The sequence below is a fragment of the Tinamus guttatus genome, unplaced genomic scaffold, assembly GCF_059628265.1.
Source record: "Tinamus guttatus ecotype Peru unplaced genomic scaffold, ASM5962826v1 Tinamus_guttatus_pri_ptg000004l, whole genome shotgun sequence".
NCBI lineage: Eukaryota > Metazoa > Chordata > Aves > Tinamiformes > Tinamidae > Tinamus > Tinamus guttatus.
The window spans coordinates 16,074,703-16,091,255 of NW_028288538.1; the positions used below are offsets into that span (position 1 = coordinate 16,074,703).

Consider the following 16,553-nt stretch of genomic DNA (forward strand, 5'->3'; position numbering starts at 1 on the left):
TACGCTTCAAACAGAATTTTTATTTTACATTTAGATGTATAACATTTTTTCCCCCTTCCAGCCTTCAGCTAGCACTTCATTTGCTGGGTGGCACCATGTGTTTAGCTGATAGCAGCACCCTCCCCACACCTCCTACCCCACTATGAGCATTACTTTTATGCAAGTAATTTTAATCAAGAGACTAAGGCTTTGATTTTTAAGATGAAGCCTGAAGTTATATGAGGCAACTCTTAAATCCCTCCATGTTTCCTACATTATCATTTCTCTTGAAGGGGGTAGTCCACTAGCATCTATTTCAAGTAAATTCTTCACACTCAGGTTTGAATAAATACGATATTTTAAGCTGTTGAAAGAATTATTTTGTCAAATAGATGCTAGCTAGTTTCAAAAGGTATCATAAGTCAGTTTTCACTTTCTAAATTAAAGCTTGGTGACCCAAGATATCCTTTTACAGATAATTCTACTTGTCAAAGATCTATGTTAAAATATTCCTAGCATGCTAATCTACTATGACAAAAACATTTTTTACTTCAAGTAAGGGGATAAAGAAAAATATAGGAACCTTGACTAAGGTGAATCACTTCAATTTATCCCCCTCAACTTCACAATTAATCCTCTGTAAGAGGCTATTTAACCTCCTGTTACTAAATCACTCTATCAGTGCCCATAATAAACCATGCACATTTCCTAGACTCTGCATGCGTTGAACAAATTGTTAATCATGATGACGAAGGGCGTAAAGTTGTTTTACTTGGAAAGAACCACGGAATCCCAGAACACTGGAGGCTGGGAACAAGTGCTGGAGATGTGTTAATCCAGCCCCCCTAACTCACAGCAGTCGGCTAGAGCAGGTTGCCCAGAACCTCCGGGGCGCCACAATCAGAATGTTTTCAAGTTAAACAAGAGCTTTCGTGTTCTTATTTTTTAAAGTTCACTTAAGTGAACTTGAATGGCTTGACTTACTGTAATTCCGTGGGGAAAAGCATCATCCTGTGCCTAGCAGGAACATTCTTAATAAACAGCGTCCTCATAAGAGGAAAAATGTCAATGAAATCCAACTAAAATCCAGTGGAAAATAAATCCTTAAAAAAACCTCTCAGCTATTAAAAGTGACCCATCTCAAACAGTCACCAAATGTACTTTCAAAATAGACAATTTGGTCTATAAAGACTTGATTCTCTAGATCTGACAAATGAAGCACCAAAAATAATCAAAGAAAAATAATTCCTAGAAAAAAAGCACACAGTTGAGCATAGCTGCTAGTGCCACCTCTCATTAACATGTTTTACACCATTCATTTGATTACCAGTTTGTGCTAGAGCCTTCCCAAGAGCCAGAGAGGCTTCTAATTCAGGAAGCAATGAAATAAGTGAAGCTATGCCCAGAAGCCAAGGGAAGCCCTGAACTGAAGCAAGCAGACGACTGGCTCAGAAACTCAGCATCAGACCTGCTTCAAGCTCCAACTCCCTACCTGAAGAAAAGGCATGAGGTGCCTTCCAGACAAGCACTTTTGAAAACAGGCAGAAACGAAATCACTTGTTTCAACCAGAGTTAAGAGACACCACACCTAAGAATTGCACCTTATAAGGGGGCTGAAGGCAAAGCTGGGCTGCAGGTAGCTCCTGCACGCTGCAGCAGTACAGGAATTTCCTCAGACTACGCCAGTACCATGTGGCAAACCATGCCATAGGATAGCGTTTTATTTTTGAAACAGTGTCATTTCAAAGCACACCACAATAAATGCATATAAAGATTTATTACCAATATCTTTTTTTCAAATGGGGCTTGAAGTATACACACCACCTCATCAGCTAATTAGTTAACGTTTAAGCAGGACTTTCTAGTAAACCTTGACGGAGTTAAAGGTTGTAACACTGTTTTTCATTTGCAACAAGCAATATTAACAACCAAGCCTGTGCAACAGCAATAAAATCATGGCTGCAGGTTTTCTCTAGGAGTTCTGTTTGGCAACATGCTTTCAAGCATCATAAGCTTTCTCGTTTTGGTGAGGTCATTGGTACCTATTCACAGCTCTCTATGGAATCCATCAGCCTAACACTCAGCATCAGTGTGCAGGTCCAGTTCTCATGATCGCTGCTCTTACTGAAGGGTGTATGCAAGAGATTTGCCATTTTTACCTACCAGGTTCATATCAGTAACTATATAAGCTCATACAAAATGAAAAAAAAAAAAAAAAACCCACAACTGTTCATTGACTGTTTCCAAGCTATGTAAATTGGCAAGAGCGTATTTACAAGAATAAGTGCACATAAGGGCAGGCACATTATTCCATATGTGATAGCCACAGATAAACACTAAGAATTGAGCTTACTGATCACTCAACTATAATCTGTTTGGTCATAAAGTTTTTGATCCAGAAGGCTCCTTCTATAGTACATGCCAAGTGCTGACAATGAAAGTGGTTTCAATAAAGTTTCATTATAGAGTAGACAGAGTAGAACAAGTTTAAATATCTTGTTAAAATGACTCTAACAGTCTTCAGCAAAAGAAGCTGCTACAAAAATAATGCATCAAAACTGACTTCCAGCTTAATTACACCGCATACTTACAGTGAAACAACTACACACTGAAATATGAAAACTAATTACTTTGGATTAAGCCTTGACATACAATGCTACCTAAAAACAGTGTATTTTAACTGTTTCTCCTGGAGAACACTTTAGAGTGTACAAAGCCACATTCATGCACATTACAAGTAGTAAATAACATTTTTCCATTTATAAAATGTAAATTTTCATTTACAGTGGGAACAAGCAGCTTCCAAAGTAATCATTTCCACATAACAATAGCCTATATCTTTAATGCATATTCATTCTTACATTACTCAAGAGTGCAATATTTTCACGATACAGAAGAGATATGGATGAAATTATAGTGGTTAAGGTGTACACACCCCTAATTTAAAGCAAATGCTCTTTAAAAACAGAAGTTTTTAATGAGTTTCAATTAATAACTAAGGATTTTAGTTTTCCAAAAGCTAGAACCACTATTACTTCAACCTCTTTGTAAACCATAACCTCAGAGTGCAAATTGATCACCATTTTATGTTAGAATAAATTTACAAAAAAAAAAAGGACACTAATTAGAAAAATTCAGAGTGGGAAAACTTTTTAGAGAGAGCAGTAATTTTTGAAGTGTTACATGTTTATTTCAGAGTAATTAAATCAGTAGTTCTGGAAAGAATGTTTTATCCTAGGCATGTATTTCCCACTACTTTTGAAAAGAGACATGGTCTTTTTTAAATGAAGCATTTATGACAGTTTGCTTCCAAGGAAGACATCAGAAGTATTTTATCTTTATTTGCTGTATAATGTTTCCATTTTGCTTCTACTCAACTTTAGGATTGCATACCAAAGGTCAAACCCGACAAATCCTGTCATTATCAAGACAGCGCTGGCAGTTTCTTCAGCTGCAAGGACGCTTGCTTCACCAGCCTCTGTTGTCTTCTTGCTGCTTGGGCTTCCTCAATGGCATGACAAACCCTCTGTAAAGCAACACAACGGGAAAAAAGGAAGAAAATTGAAGTGTGCAATCTCTAGATTTCTTCTACAAAATGATACAAAAAATGCCCGATTAAACACACATTCATTAGCACATACATACTGGATGACCAATTTGTCTGCCTTGAATCATGTTATCAATCCATCTGCTCAGTTTTTTCAAGGGGTAACATTAGTGATGTTATTCCTGTTTAACTAGATAAACCTTAAACTAGACGAGCAGATGATGAGCAGATGACATTTCCAAGACTAAATGCGTTCAATAGCTTCCAAAGTTGGGCCTTTTAAAGGTCCAGCATCAAATTCATCACATGGCAAGTCCATGCTCCATGAAACAGCAGCAACTGACATTTAAATAACCATTCCACATCATATGCAGTGGTCTCTAACAGAAGCGTAATCATTTTCTTACAAGTGCAGACAGAGAGTACCACAAAGCAGCTCTCTATCTTGGCTGAATTTCCCCTGCTATGAGCCAAACAGCCTTTAAAAAAAGCATACAGATCAAGAATTGCAACATATTAGATCTACGAATTTGCATGCACATCAATTCACAATATCCTTTATTTATTTTGCTACATATGATCTTGGCTTGAAGACCATAAAAATAGCTCAAAGACCATAAGATTCTTACTTTGACAAAAATTTACTATCAGAGATCAAAATAAAGCATTTATTCTCAGATATCAAAGTAAATAATCTATTCTCTTCTAAAAAAAAATAGAAAAAAAAATATAAAACTCTTTTTTGAGCACCTCAGTTTTAGCCTGAGGTAAATGGCTATGATGGAAGGGGTTATGTTCAGGTCAAAAAAAAAAACAACACCCAAACAAACAAACACAAACTTCAAATGAACTTTTGGTTTTTGGCCAAAGTTTACCATGACAGCTCTCTCTATAAATTGGATAAATAGTTAAATAAATTAAGAGATCCAAATAATGTACAAGAGAGCTTAACTGACCAAAGCAGTATGATGAAATCAATAAATTTTATTTAATGCCTAGTACCCATGACTAGTGCTCATGACTGTTTACCTTTAAACAGAGGTTGAAAGCAGGGCTAACTTGGACCATCAGTCTGATTTAACTGGCAATTTTCAGCATTTACTGAGAAGTGGCATGTTTCAAATGCTTATGAACAAGAGTAACATGAACATTTACAGATAAATGGTAGAAAACCATAGTCTTAACACAAGCATACACTTAACAGGCAAACCCAGTGATCCTAAAATAATGAGGAGGCAGCGGAATACAGAGTTTCCTTGAATCCTTGAGAAAAAGGTTACCATGCCCATTATTTAAATCTTATTTTCCTGAATTTTGATACATGAAGCATAAGACAATGTAACTTCAACTTGAGTCTACGATTGCATTTACTTTTCTTGAATGCTTTAAACTAATCTGTCTGATCCTACTCCAGCTAAAAATAATTTTTGAATTAGTAAGTATGACAACCAGCCATACTATTGTTACTATATGGTAACCAGCCCAGGTCCAGCAGTCCATTCTATACCTGCCTTCTAAACGTTACCATCCTTCTGACATTGAGTTTCAACAATTGCTAAAAAACATAATCAAGGAAAAAAAAATAGAAGAAAAGAGAATATACCTTTGCTGTAAATTCATCCTGAAGCTGAATTGTCTTTACACACTCACGACCCATACTGTCCTTCCTTTGGAATATCCCTTGATCCTATTGCAGAGCAGAACAAACACATGGTTTGGGTGACTGATGTGACACGAAGGCAGAATCTGATACTGACCTGGCTTGAAGGTCAACCTCTAGTCACATTTCTACAGGGCCTCTGTCCAACCCAACCCAATCCATACTTCCAAAACAATCTGAATAACTCCTTTCTCCCAGTTCCATCACTAGCAGTTAGAATCCTTAAATGAATCAGGATTATGTTTAGCTGTCTCAAATCAATACTTTTAAATGAGGGGGAAAAAAAATGCTTCTCTTACCATAACAGTGATTTTTAAAACATTTGCTTCATAAACAGGACGGTGTGTAAATTCTTCAAATAAAAAATCCCACTCTGTTGTTAAATGACCCAGGATTTCCACTTCTTTTACATATATCACTCTCCTATTCAGAAGACAGAAAGAACCGAGTCACATTGCATTCTCCCTTTAACCATAATCTTACCAGAAAACAAAACCAAGAAGAGAAATTAATTTGAAAAGGAATTTTTATAGGAATCAAAAAAAAAAGCCAGTGAGTAACTGAGGCACTCAAGTTCCTTGCGGTCTTGAAGAAGAATACTTTGTCTATTAGTCCTATAAATGACATATAATATAACATGGCACGCAAAGGAAAAGTTAATTAAAACTCATCTCACTCCCTCCAAATGCAAATATTCCACCATAGTTGATTGTTAGAGGGTTTTCAATTAATTCAAATCCATGCACAATAGCCAGTCTACACCAGACGAGGGCGGTGAGACAGCTAAATACTGGCTACACAGTGACACAAATGCAGAGTAGTTAGACCGAGAGATGAAGTAACTGGAGTTTACAGTTTTAAATGGAATTAACCTAGAATTTTTATGCAGGTAGGCAGGAAGTTGAATAAAGAGAGAAGCATACATGGAGCTAAAGCAATAAGCAAGCCACCTAAAGTTAACATGAAGACTATGGCAGTATCTTGAAAAGGCTTGTTTTCTTGCACCATAGTTTTGGAGATGGGCTGATAGCTATAGGACAAACCCTATTGTCTTCCTCTCAAAGTGTCTTCATGTATAAGCCTATGACATATGTAAAAGAAGGTCAAAAAATAAGTGATATGTGGCATGTCGATACCATAATCCATGAGGCTCTCTCATTATCTAAATATATTTGTAAAGTTTTAATTCCTCAAACTGACTGAGACTAGTAAACTCATCAGGAAATGAAAGGTGTTAACATTATTTCAAAAAAAAAAAAATTAGACACTGCAGTTAGAGTAACTTTCAATTAAACAGAATTGCAATAATATGCATTGACCCTAAAAACTTTGCACAAGCTAATTTACAAGTCAAAAGCAAAGAAAATATATTACTATTTTTACCTCAGTATGATACAAATGTCGGACCCCAGAGTCAAGTAAAATGACCTCCTCAATTAGTATTACTATCAATAGCATTTCAGAGCTGTCGTTTTACAGTTTCCATAAACAAAATACAATTGTAAAATCAAGCAAATGATAAAGGACAGGCACAGAGAATAGTAAATTTATTTTTTAGACTTATCCAAATGCCTGACTCCAACTCAAACCCAGGAGCAGCTTCCAGAAACCTTCACATCTCCATACCTGTTGGTAACAAGAAGATTTGCCCTCCTGCCTCTCGGAAGCGCCCAGTGGAATCGATAGCTCTCTTGCTCCAGTTTTCTGATGTGCAACTTCTAAGGCAGCAAATGAAAAAAAATATATAATCGAACCATAAAAAAAAAAAAAAAAAAAACCACTCAGAACAGTGTTTTTAATTCAAAAGCATTAAAAGTTACCTAGTTAATCTGGTTCTTTAAAGGCAGCCTCTCCCAGAGTTCGTACTCTTGAAGTGGCCTGTTCTCTTCCACCTGGCAGGTGGCACAGTGACACCGCAGGGCCATGAGACTACCTGCCTGTCAGCTTGCACTTCTCCAGCTTACTTTCTTTCATTTTAAAACCATTTGGTAATTCTTATTCTGCTATGTCTCCTTTGCAGACTTAATTAAAGAGTGAAAAATCCTGTGACACTATCTTTAAGGATGACCCAGACTCACAGAACTAAGAAGCTATCAAGGTACGGATACTCAGCACACCTCAAAGTCAGGCTTCTGAAGTGCCAGACAGAAATGCTTATTAAAGACCCAAAATACAAAGGAAGATAAAAAAAAAAAATGCAGATCTAATTGCTGTTCTCATTTCATGATCCTTTTAGAGAACTACAACTCAAGTGGCAAACTATGCGAATATGTAAGTAAAAAAAGTTGAAATAAAGATGTTTTCAGGATTTCCTAGCTCTTTTTATGTTATTAATTTTTGGATTATTCTTTTTTTTCCTCCATATCTCTTATTCTATACTTGCTATTTAACTTAGACATAATGTTTTCTGTAACATGTCACAAAAACATCAGACTTTTACAGCCTTCGATTAGCTCCAAACATGAGCATGGGAAGTGTCTCACAGTTGGCTTAGATTAACCTCGCAGTAATGCTGGTTTAATAGAAAAGAGGATTCAGAGTTAGTTATATCAACATACTTGTAAGAAATGAGTATTCAGCAAAATATTATGTGAAAAATTATAAAAAGGCATGATTTCTTAGTAAGCAAGCAAGCAATGTGTTTCTGCCCCAACAAATTTGTTGTCTGCTTTTACAGACAGTTTTGCTCAGTATTTTACAGGTAGTTTTGCTTTATGTTTTATGGGAAAATATACTTGGGTTACTACTTTGAAATGGTCTGCTGGTATTAAATATACGATTTTCTTGTAAGGGCAGCTTACAGGACAGCTATAAAACAAAACAAAAAAATCAAAATGCTATCTCAAATTTGATAGCTGAATCTTAAGTATTTTACAAGTAGAAATCAAAAAATAAAGGAAATTGAAAAATTCCACCATTTAAGACTGCAATTCAAAGGTTGAAACCCATATTTTGAACCATTTTAGTTGGATACAAGAAAGGGAGACATACCACATATTTAAAAACAGGGATTTACTCAAAAGTGTGTTTCTGTTTGGATTCACCACTTTGGAGAGAAGGTCTGGTTTCAGCGACCCCTGAAATTGTTCTCATCACACCTTTAGAGTTTACATACAACAAGTTACTACAATTAGAGTTTCTGGTAAACTCTGTTCATAAGAAATACAATGCATGTCAGGGCTGGATCAATATTCCTCATTTAAAAAAAGAACAACCAACAAAAAACATCATTGATTTATCTTATTAAAAAAAGAAAAAAAAAAAGTAGTATTTGTCAGAAGTCTCTGCAGGATCTGCATAGACTTAGAATTGAGACCTCTAAGTCTCTGGAAATGTAGCTTAGTATTCACCCTGCTACACAACACTGTCAGTACCACAAACCACATCATGTCAGACCCCAAAGATACACATATACAAAGGTAAAAAACAAGGAGATTTTACTTCCTGAGAATCAATTATCTTGCAGTTCTCTTACTTTTGCTTTGATTTCTCCAACAGTACAGACAGTATATTTCTGTTTAAGAGCTGCCTGCATGCTACAGTCTTACTGTGCATGAATTAGGGACATGATTTGCAAGATGCCAAATTTGACTTGAAAGTTTGGAACTTCCTGAGCAAACTCCTTTGTAGTCTGTGTGCATTAGATGTAGCAGTCCCTTGGAAAATGCACTAAGAACCAGTTTACCTACGTAAACTGTGTGATGTGGTTGCTGACCTTGTTCTGCAAAAACAACACTTCTGAGCAGGGTAAAATAAAATTTAAAAAAAGGCTTATCTTGCAAGACATAAGCAGAGGTCTAATATCTATATCATTATGTACCTCTCAAATACGAGTGCTTTTATCAATCAAGAAGGAAGACTTCCTTCCTGTCCATAAACCACCGGATAAGATGAAGGGATCATTCCTCAGGGTTTCACACTTGCAAGCGTATATAATTATATACATATAAATATATAAAAATTATATATAAATATATATATATTTAAAGGATATGAACATTAAAGTGAAACATTAAAAACAACAACCAGTCTGTAGAAGAATGAGCTCAAAAGCAGAGGAGAACTACCAAACCCTTCCCCATGGAAGGCACACAAGAGCAGGTTGCTTGGAGAGGAAGAAATAGTACAACACGAGTTTTCCATCAGCTGAGGAAAGTTACCTTTAATTTGATACAAATGACAAGCAAAATCTGTGAAGAGGCCTGAGCAGAGGCATTATTACAACTGGAGCAGCAGCCTAGAGACAGAGCTTTCTCAGATTTATTTGGATTAATTCATCAATTGAATGAAACATGACTCAGTGCAGGAATCAGTCTTGATATAGAACCATACAAAAAACTCCGGAAGTATGTAATGGGGGTAGAAATGTATTTGAAAATAGCTTCAACATCAGAGAGCGCTGAACAACTCCTGGGCCAGTAGTCATATGGCAGGCACGGAGTATCACAAAGTCAAGAATGCAGGCAAATCCAGGAAATAATCCAGGCAATCTAGCATATTGCAATAGTCTATTTCTAAATAATGAAAATTTGTTCTCTACCTATTTTTAAAAGGGGAATGATACAGTGAGTTAAACAAGATCAGCAGGTGTGATTCTGCTCAAGTATTTGTGATGGCAAACCAAACTTGGATCCAAAATTCAACATAACTAGCACCTACACACTGGGCTGTTCATGGAACGTAAATTGAGTTAGTGTGGAATACATCTGTAAAGGCTAATAAACTGACCTTACACCTTATCTTCCTTGCTAAAATATCCTCCTTTTTGTAAGGCCACTGTCTACCCTGCTTAGAAATTATATTAAAAAACAAAACTTCCCCTTAACACTAAACTCCAGGATAAAATCAAAACTACAGTGACTTTTCACGAGAGTGAAAATTAACATGCTACCGAGAGGAAGAAATTATATTTAGAAAACTACAAATAGGATTCTTTTTTGGTTAATATTCAATTCTAATCTACACAAGTTAGGTCTATGAAAAATACAGTTAGATGTGCAAAAACTGCACAGCGTCCAACTTCCAGTGTTATTTGTGCTACCTGTTCCCTTCCGATAGATAGAAAAAACATGCGGAAGCACAACATTACTGAAAAGATATTGAAATCCAAATTCTCACCACATTAACAGCTTGGTTTTAACTAACAATACAATTGCTTACTTTCACTTAATTAGTTAAATTAAAAATATGAGGAGACTGTTAAAAATGCAAGATGAAATGCAAAGCTGACTATAGGCTGTTATAGTCAAGAATTAACAGAAAGGTATCCCTGCTCAAAGTTATTTATGTATAATAAGCAAATGATTGCTTCCATTTAAGCTCAGTTTAGTTTATAAGGTGTGTAATAAAAGTGAGATTTGTGGCTTCACTTGCTTTATAAAAACAATCCCTATATATATATATATATGTAAATATATATGGATATATTTTAAAGCAAGTGAGGCCACGAATCTCACTTTTAATACCATATATATGTTAACAGCTAAAAGCTTGCTTTTACATGTTGAACAAAACTCCAGAAGAAAAATAAATGAAAAAACATCCTATGTCTCATCTCCCTCTTTTCATCTAATTGGACCTTAGATGATTATTCAAGTTTCTTTTTCTTTTTTTTTCTTGTATTCCTTTTTCCCTCCCCACTTAGTCTAGATAACATGAAATGTGACTTTGTTCAACTGGTACATAAAAAAAGACATGAGTGATTCTGGGGGGTAGATGGGAGGATGTTAAATTGAATTCCCTTAATCTAAATGCTTAAGGCAGATAAAAGACCACAAGGAAAACCAAGAAGAAATAAGGAAAATGTTTACTCCATTATTCCAGTTCTTGCTGCGTATGCCAGGAAAGAAAGAGAAAGAAGAGAAACATTAGAAATAGACTGAAAAAATGAGGATTAAAACTGACATCTAGAAGGAAGTAGCAAATAGGCTTTAGTTTTAAAATGGTAATGTATCATTATTTCCATTATTTACCAATTATTTCACACTATCTTTTTAGCAACCAAATTAATATTTTTAAGAACATGAAACTTGAACTATAATTTAACTGGATCCCAACTATCTGGAACATGAAGGCTAGTATTATTCATCCTCCACGCTCCAGCCACATCCAGATGTGGAGGCAGGCTAGATGATCGATCATACACCACCTGCAGCTATGACAGCATTAAGCATTAGCATTAAGAACAACAGAAGAAAAAACAAGAAGGTGATACTTGAAGAACTCGTGCAGATTTTGCAACTGCTGATCCCACCAAAGAAAACACAGGAATTTCAGTAACTGCACTGCATATCAAGTATGCTATACTCATCCCACTTTAGAATTGTTTAGTTTGTGAGCCTGCTTTAGTCCTGTTTCTAAGCAAAATATTAGAACTGAGTGTCAAAGTGTTTCCACATATCTACTCTAAAATAAACCTCTTTCCTAAGCAGAAAACAAGCAGTCAATGATCATAATGTGCAGAAGATCATTTAAGAGTACTGCTCCAGTTTCTCCAGTATATTGTTTACTGCTAACAACGTGGGTTGTTTGCTACAGAGGCTTGCTTAAGGAAAAACAGGCTGTCAAATTTTAGCTACAGATATCATCAACTATAGATCCACATAGCTTTTTTCTAACACATCTTTTATGGAGAACAGAGAAATTGAACTATTTACAGGGCAACATCATACCTCAAATAAATCATAGCCCTCAGCTTCCGCCCTGTTGTAGGGCCGGATGATGCCGTCCTCATGGATAAGACGTGGAGGACGGAGGTTAGATACTTCTTCAGTTGATTCTGCCACCCTGCCAGAGACAGTCAAACAGCGAGTTTACTAGTTTCGAGTTTCATACTCATATTGCCTATTTTGTCCTCAAATTCTTTTTTCCAAACACCGCTTTTTCTAACAGTACTTTCCTTTGCTGTGCTTAGAGCACAGGAAGCCCCTGATGTGCACAACTGAATTTCAAACAGACAACATTTCAGCCTATAATTCCCATCATCTCTTTTCTACAACAGGTTTAAATGACATCTAGATATTTGCATTCAGGAGTACACAAACCTATTTCAGAAGCAAAATTTGCAATTAGCTGTTGTTTTATTCAAATTTTTCATCTGAACTTTATTAGCTTGAGGGGGAGGGGAAAAAAGAATACAGTCAGGTTGCCTACCTAATCACAATGCTGCAAGACGTGTTTTGAAGCAACAATTTCTAGACTTTATGGCATTCACGACAAAGTTCTACTGGAAGTACTTCTTAATACTGTACATTGTACTGCATATTGCAATTAAGGCAAATAGTTTTGCGTCCCTATCAGATTTCCTCACTACCTGGTGCCCAGCACCTGGAGAATCCAGTGAAACTGCCTGCTCCAGAACTTTCCCCAGATGTGTTACCTTTGGATCCCCTGGAAGGTGCTGCTTGCCATGTCCACGATGCCTCCTGTGGGGCGGGCAACGACTCCTACAAGCCCCTTTCCAATTCCTTTAAAAAATCCAGCTGCACCTTCTTTTTTAGCACCTTTAAAGGGAGACAGAAAGAGACAGATTTTGAGATTGTTTTAATAACCAGGCTGTGTAATTACAGAATTAAACCATTACTGGTCCAACCTGTGTTCAGACTCTTTTGTAGTGGAAACATTCTCAAAGAAAGGATTAGAAGCATCCCCTTTCCAAAAAAGTTCTCTATAAGAGGTCAAATATTCCTTCCCTGCCTCTTCAGTAATACTTCTGTTCACTTCACACTTTAAAAGCCTTCAGAGCCAGCAAAGTTGTTAATCTGAAAGGGACCATGGCCATAACCAAATAATCTGATTCCCACCTTTAGAGTCCCCAGGGAGAATCAGGAAAGAAACATTTGTCATCTCCAGTGAAGATGCCATTTTAATTGTTCATCCCTTTTGCTGCAGTACTCACAAAATAGAATATAATACTTTCTAACTGCTAAAGCTTTTTTTGTTTATGTTTGTTTTCATTATTTTACTATCTTTATTCTAGTTTTAAACAATAAACTGGATACTACAGCAAGCTCAACAAAATATTCAATGACAATCATTCCTTTTTTAGATAAAACAAATAGCTATAAATATATTCGAAGTGTCTTAAGATAGCATTTCAATTAAAAATAAATAAGTTTAAGCAGTATGTTTCTGTACTTGCATCTGAATTTATTAAATTTAAATATTTAAACTGTAAAATAGTGGAAAATGGTTTAAGCAGTGCATTGCTCCCTTTGTACTTACCTTCTACAGGCTTAGTGATTATGCCAGTCACACCCCCAACAACACCCTGGAAAAAAAGGAATAGAATTAAGTTGTTATTTAGAAAGAGAAATGCTGTAGCACACTGCAGAATTGGGTGTTTCCCATCCTTCCTTTTAATTTTTTTAGACAAGTTTAATATCAGAAATAATGGGCTATGTTTTTTCCTGTGTGTTTTCTGGAGGCTGGGAGAGGGCATGTTTTATTTTTTAAATTCTTAAGGACACGCTAACTAAAAGAAAGCAAAGAAAGAGAAAGAGAAGATGCAAAATGAATAGATGGATGAACATTTATTCTTGCAACAAAGACTAACACATCTTTGAAGAGTAGCCCTTCTTGTAATAATTAAGACGAAAGCTACCATTTCATGTTCACTACTAACAGAAAGCTCTCCATAGCACCCAAACTCCCTGTCATGAGTGAGTGACATCAAATACTCAAGATTAACATCAAATAATTCTGTGATACACTTTCAATTAAAGCAGTTTAACTGCTCTAAGGTAGAAGAACGTAAATCCACAGAGGCATTTTTTGAATTTGTTCGCAAACAGGATCAAAAGAAGCAGCTTACTACTTTATAATTTAAAGTTACTTAGAAATAAGCTGACTGCTTTTATTTTGAAGGGCAAGTGATACAAGTTGTTAAGATATCTAATCTGCATTCAGGTAATAGAGATCTCAGCAACTGTTTGCATCAGGATTGTCTCATCCTAAAGACTGTAGCTAGAATTAGACATGATCTTTCATTGACCAGAAATGATTCTCGACTTCAGATGCCAAAGAAGAGAGGGCTTATAGAGGCCTGTTTCAGAAAAAAAATCTTCAACCTGATGCAGTACTTACAAGGATCTAATAAAAATAATAATAAAAAAACTAAACCAAGAAAAAAAATTGGCTTTTGTAAGACCTCACTACAGAGGAGTTTATTACAATTTTCATAAATTTATTATGTGTTAGTATACCATACTTCAAATGTGAAGAAGTAAAAGTTTATACCCGTAACAAGCCTTTTCCCCCCTTGGCCAGACTGTCACCAAAGTCTTTAGGCTGGCGACCCATTTCCTCCCTCCGTTTCTGCTGATATTCTTTGTCCATAGTGATAGCAGCCAAACCTTTCCCAACAGATCCAGTGATCCTAGACACCACCCCTGCTGCACCACCTGATGGAACAAAGCAGAAAGCAGAAGCTATTTTTTGTCCACAATTTAACAGACAACAGCACACAATAAATAATTGGCAATAGGCAATAAATTGAGATATTTATCTACACAGACTATCATATTTTCTATAAAGCTCCAGACTCAGTCCTGAGATCTAGCAATATAACTAAATAAAACCTAACCATATATTGTCCTATGTATTCTCCTCAAGATAACATTCTAGGAGCATTACAATTCCTTTCCTTATTCATTCTCAGCAGGCTCCAAATGATACAACCAATGTTTTATAACTTGTTTCCTTACCAAACAAAATAGAGATGTAGAGTCTCCCAGATAAGTTCGGTGTAAATGATCTGTAACATGTACTGGCAATACCTACTGACACATTTAGATACTTGACAAAAAATTACTATGTAGATATTATTAAGATGTTTCCCTTCAAAATAAGAAAGCTCTACAAACACGATCTCTGAGGATCTGTGAGTTAATATAATTTATCCGAAGTGTAGCACTACAGTACATACCCACTGTGTGTCCAAGAAGACTTTTAACACCAATTACAAAGCCTTCAGCAAATTCTTCAGGTCCTTGAACAGCTCCCTGAAAGTGAACAGTATATGTCTACACAACCTGAACCACTAGCAAGTCCTTTACACAGCAAAAGTTCAATTATCTAAATATGTATTTTTTTTAATTAACAAAATATTACAGCTTTCTTAATTGCTCAAGGTATAAATTCAAGTGACAACGAAATTACAGTTCCACACGTATATTCAAACTGGCCTACCAAAAATAGACAGCTGAAGAATCATGGAAGTCATACCTGGACAGGCTCATAGAAGAATGCTTCAACTCCCTCAGACAAGCCTCTGATTAAGCCAAATGGATTTCCAAGAACATCTAACCCAAGTACAAGAACATACATCTGCTTCAGGAGCTAAGTAAAAAAGCAAAAACAAGTATAGAACTATTAAATACTGTTACATGTATTTCCCATTTTATTTACCTGGCAAGTTTTGAGTAGCATCCACTTAGGATGTTTGGCTACTCGAGTATTTCTGCTGTACCGCCAAGTGCATTAGGCAAAAGATGAAAGGATATGTATGAAGAACTCCACTAGAATATTGTGGTGAAGAAGCATATAAACAGAAAGAAACAATTACTTCAACTAATTTGCAAGAGAACTATGTATTCGTATTTCAATATGGGACCACAAGATTCACACCTCACTACCATGAACACAGGAAAAAAAATAGTAGCTTTTAGTGCTATTTTCCTTTCATTCCCTATTTTCAACATTCCAAAAGATATTTACTCAGAAATTTATGCAGAGGCTTGCCTAAATGAACTTACTTGTTCACCATAATGTATAACAACTCTCTTCATCAGCTGGTCTCTCTTGTAGAACTGATACTTAATTTCAAAGAAAGCAAGCCTGAAAGACAATTAATCAAGGCTTCATTATAAATACTTTTCCCCTTCTCAAGTAGGTCTCAACTCCTTGAATGACCCTGAAACCCTATTTTCTTGAAAAAAAATGCACAAACCACTTCTTCCCTCCATCCCCAGAAGGCTCTATCACGTTATATTAGTGTAAGTCTGCAAAGTTTTACAAATACACCTTTATTGAGAGCTATAAAGACATAGTTAACAGCCTAGTAGCTTTATTTAAAATATTTTAAAACTATCTTTATTAGCTTACTTGAAAATAAGGTCATCCACATCTGTAAGAGTAGCTCCAATACTTTTCAACAGCAAATTCAGAGAATGGATAGCTATCATTTCTTCACCCTTATCTGATGCTTCACCACCAGAAGCCAGAGACAGACTCAAATGCAACTAAGAAAACATAAACGTTTAAAAACGACAGGTTGTGTGCTCGGAGGAACTGTACAATTTGAACAAGCACACTTAAATTCACTGTACTGTTACTTTGGTAACATTTATTTATATTCCATCCAAGTCT

General features: G+C 35.8%; 1 protein-coding gene across 1 annotated transcript in view; it reads right to left on the reverse strand.

The window, feature by feature from the left end:
• Positions 1-3,281: 3,281 nt before the first annotated feature.
• Positions 3,282-16,553, reverse strand: part of VPS13C (vacuolar protein sorting 13 homolog C) — a 72,556-nt gene continuing 59,284 nt past the window's right edge. Inside the window, exons 74-85 of the mRNA XM_088520597.1 lie at positions 16,290-16,426; positions 15,941-16,022; positions 15,411-15,524; positions 15,112-15,187; positions 14,424-14,587; positions 13,410-13,455; positions 12,565-12,688; positions 11,858-11,972; positions 6,813-6,904; positions 5,486-5,609; positions 5,130-5,213; positions 3,282-3,505 (exon numbers count right to left, since the gene is read on the reverse strand). Coding sequence (XP_088376723.1) covers positions 3,404-3,505; positions 5,130-5,213; positions 5,486-5,609; positions 6,813-6,904; positions 11,858-11,972; positions 12,565-12,688; positions 13,410-13,455; positions 14,424-14,587; positions 15,112-15,187; positions 15,411-15,524; positions 15,941-16,022; positions 16,290-16,426 — 1,260 coding nt within the window. The 3' untranslated portion in view covers positions 3,282-3,403. The remainder of the gene's footprint in view (positions 3,506-5,129; positions 5,214-5,485; positions 5,610-6,812; positions 6,905-11,857; positions 11,973-12,564; positions 12,689-13,409; positions 13,456-14,423; positions 14,588-15,111; positions 15,188-15,410; positions 15,525-15,940; positions 16,023-16,289; positions 16,427-16,553) is intronic.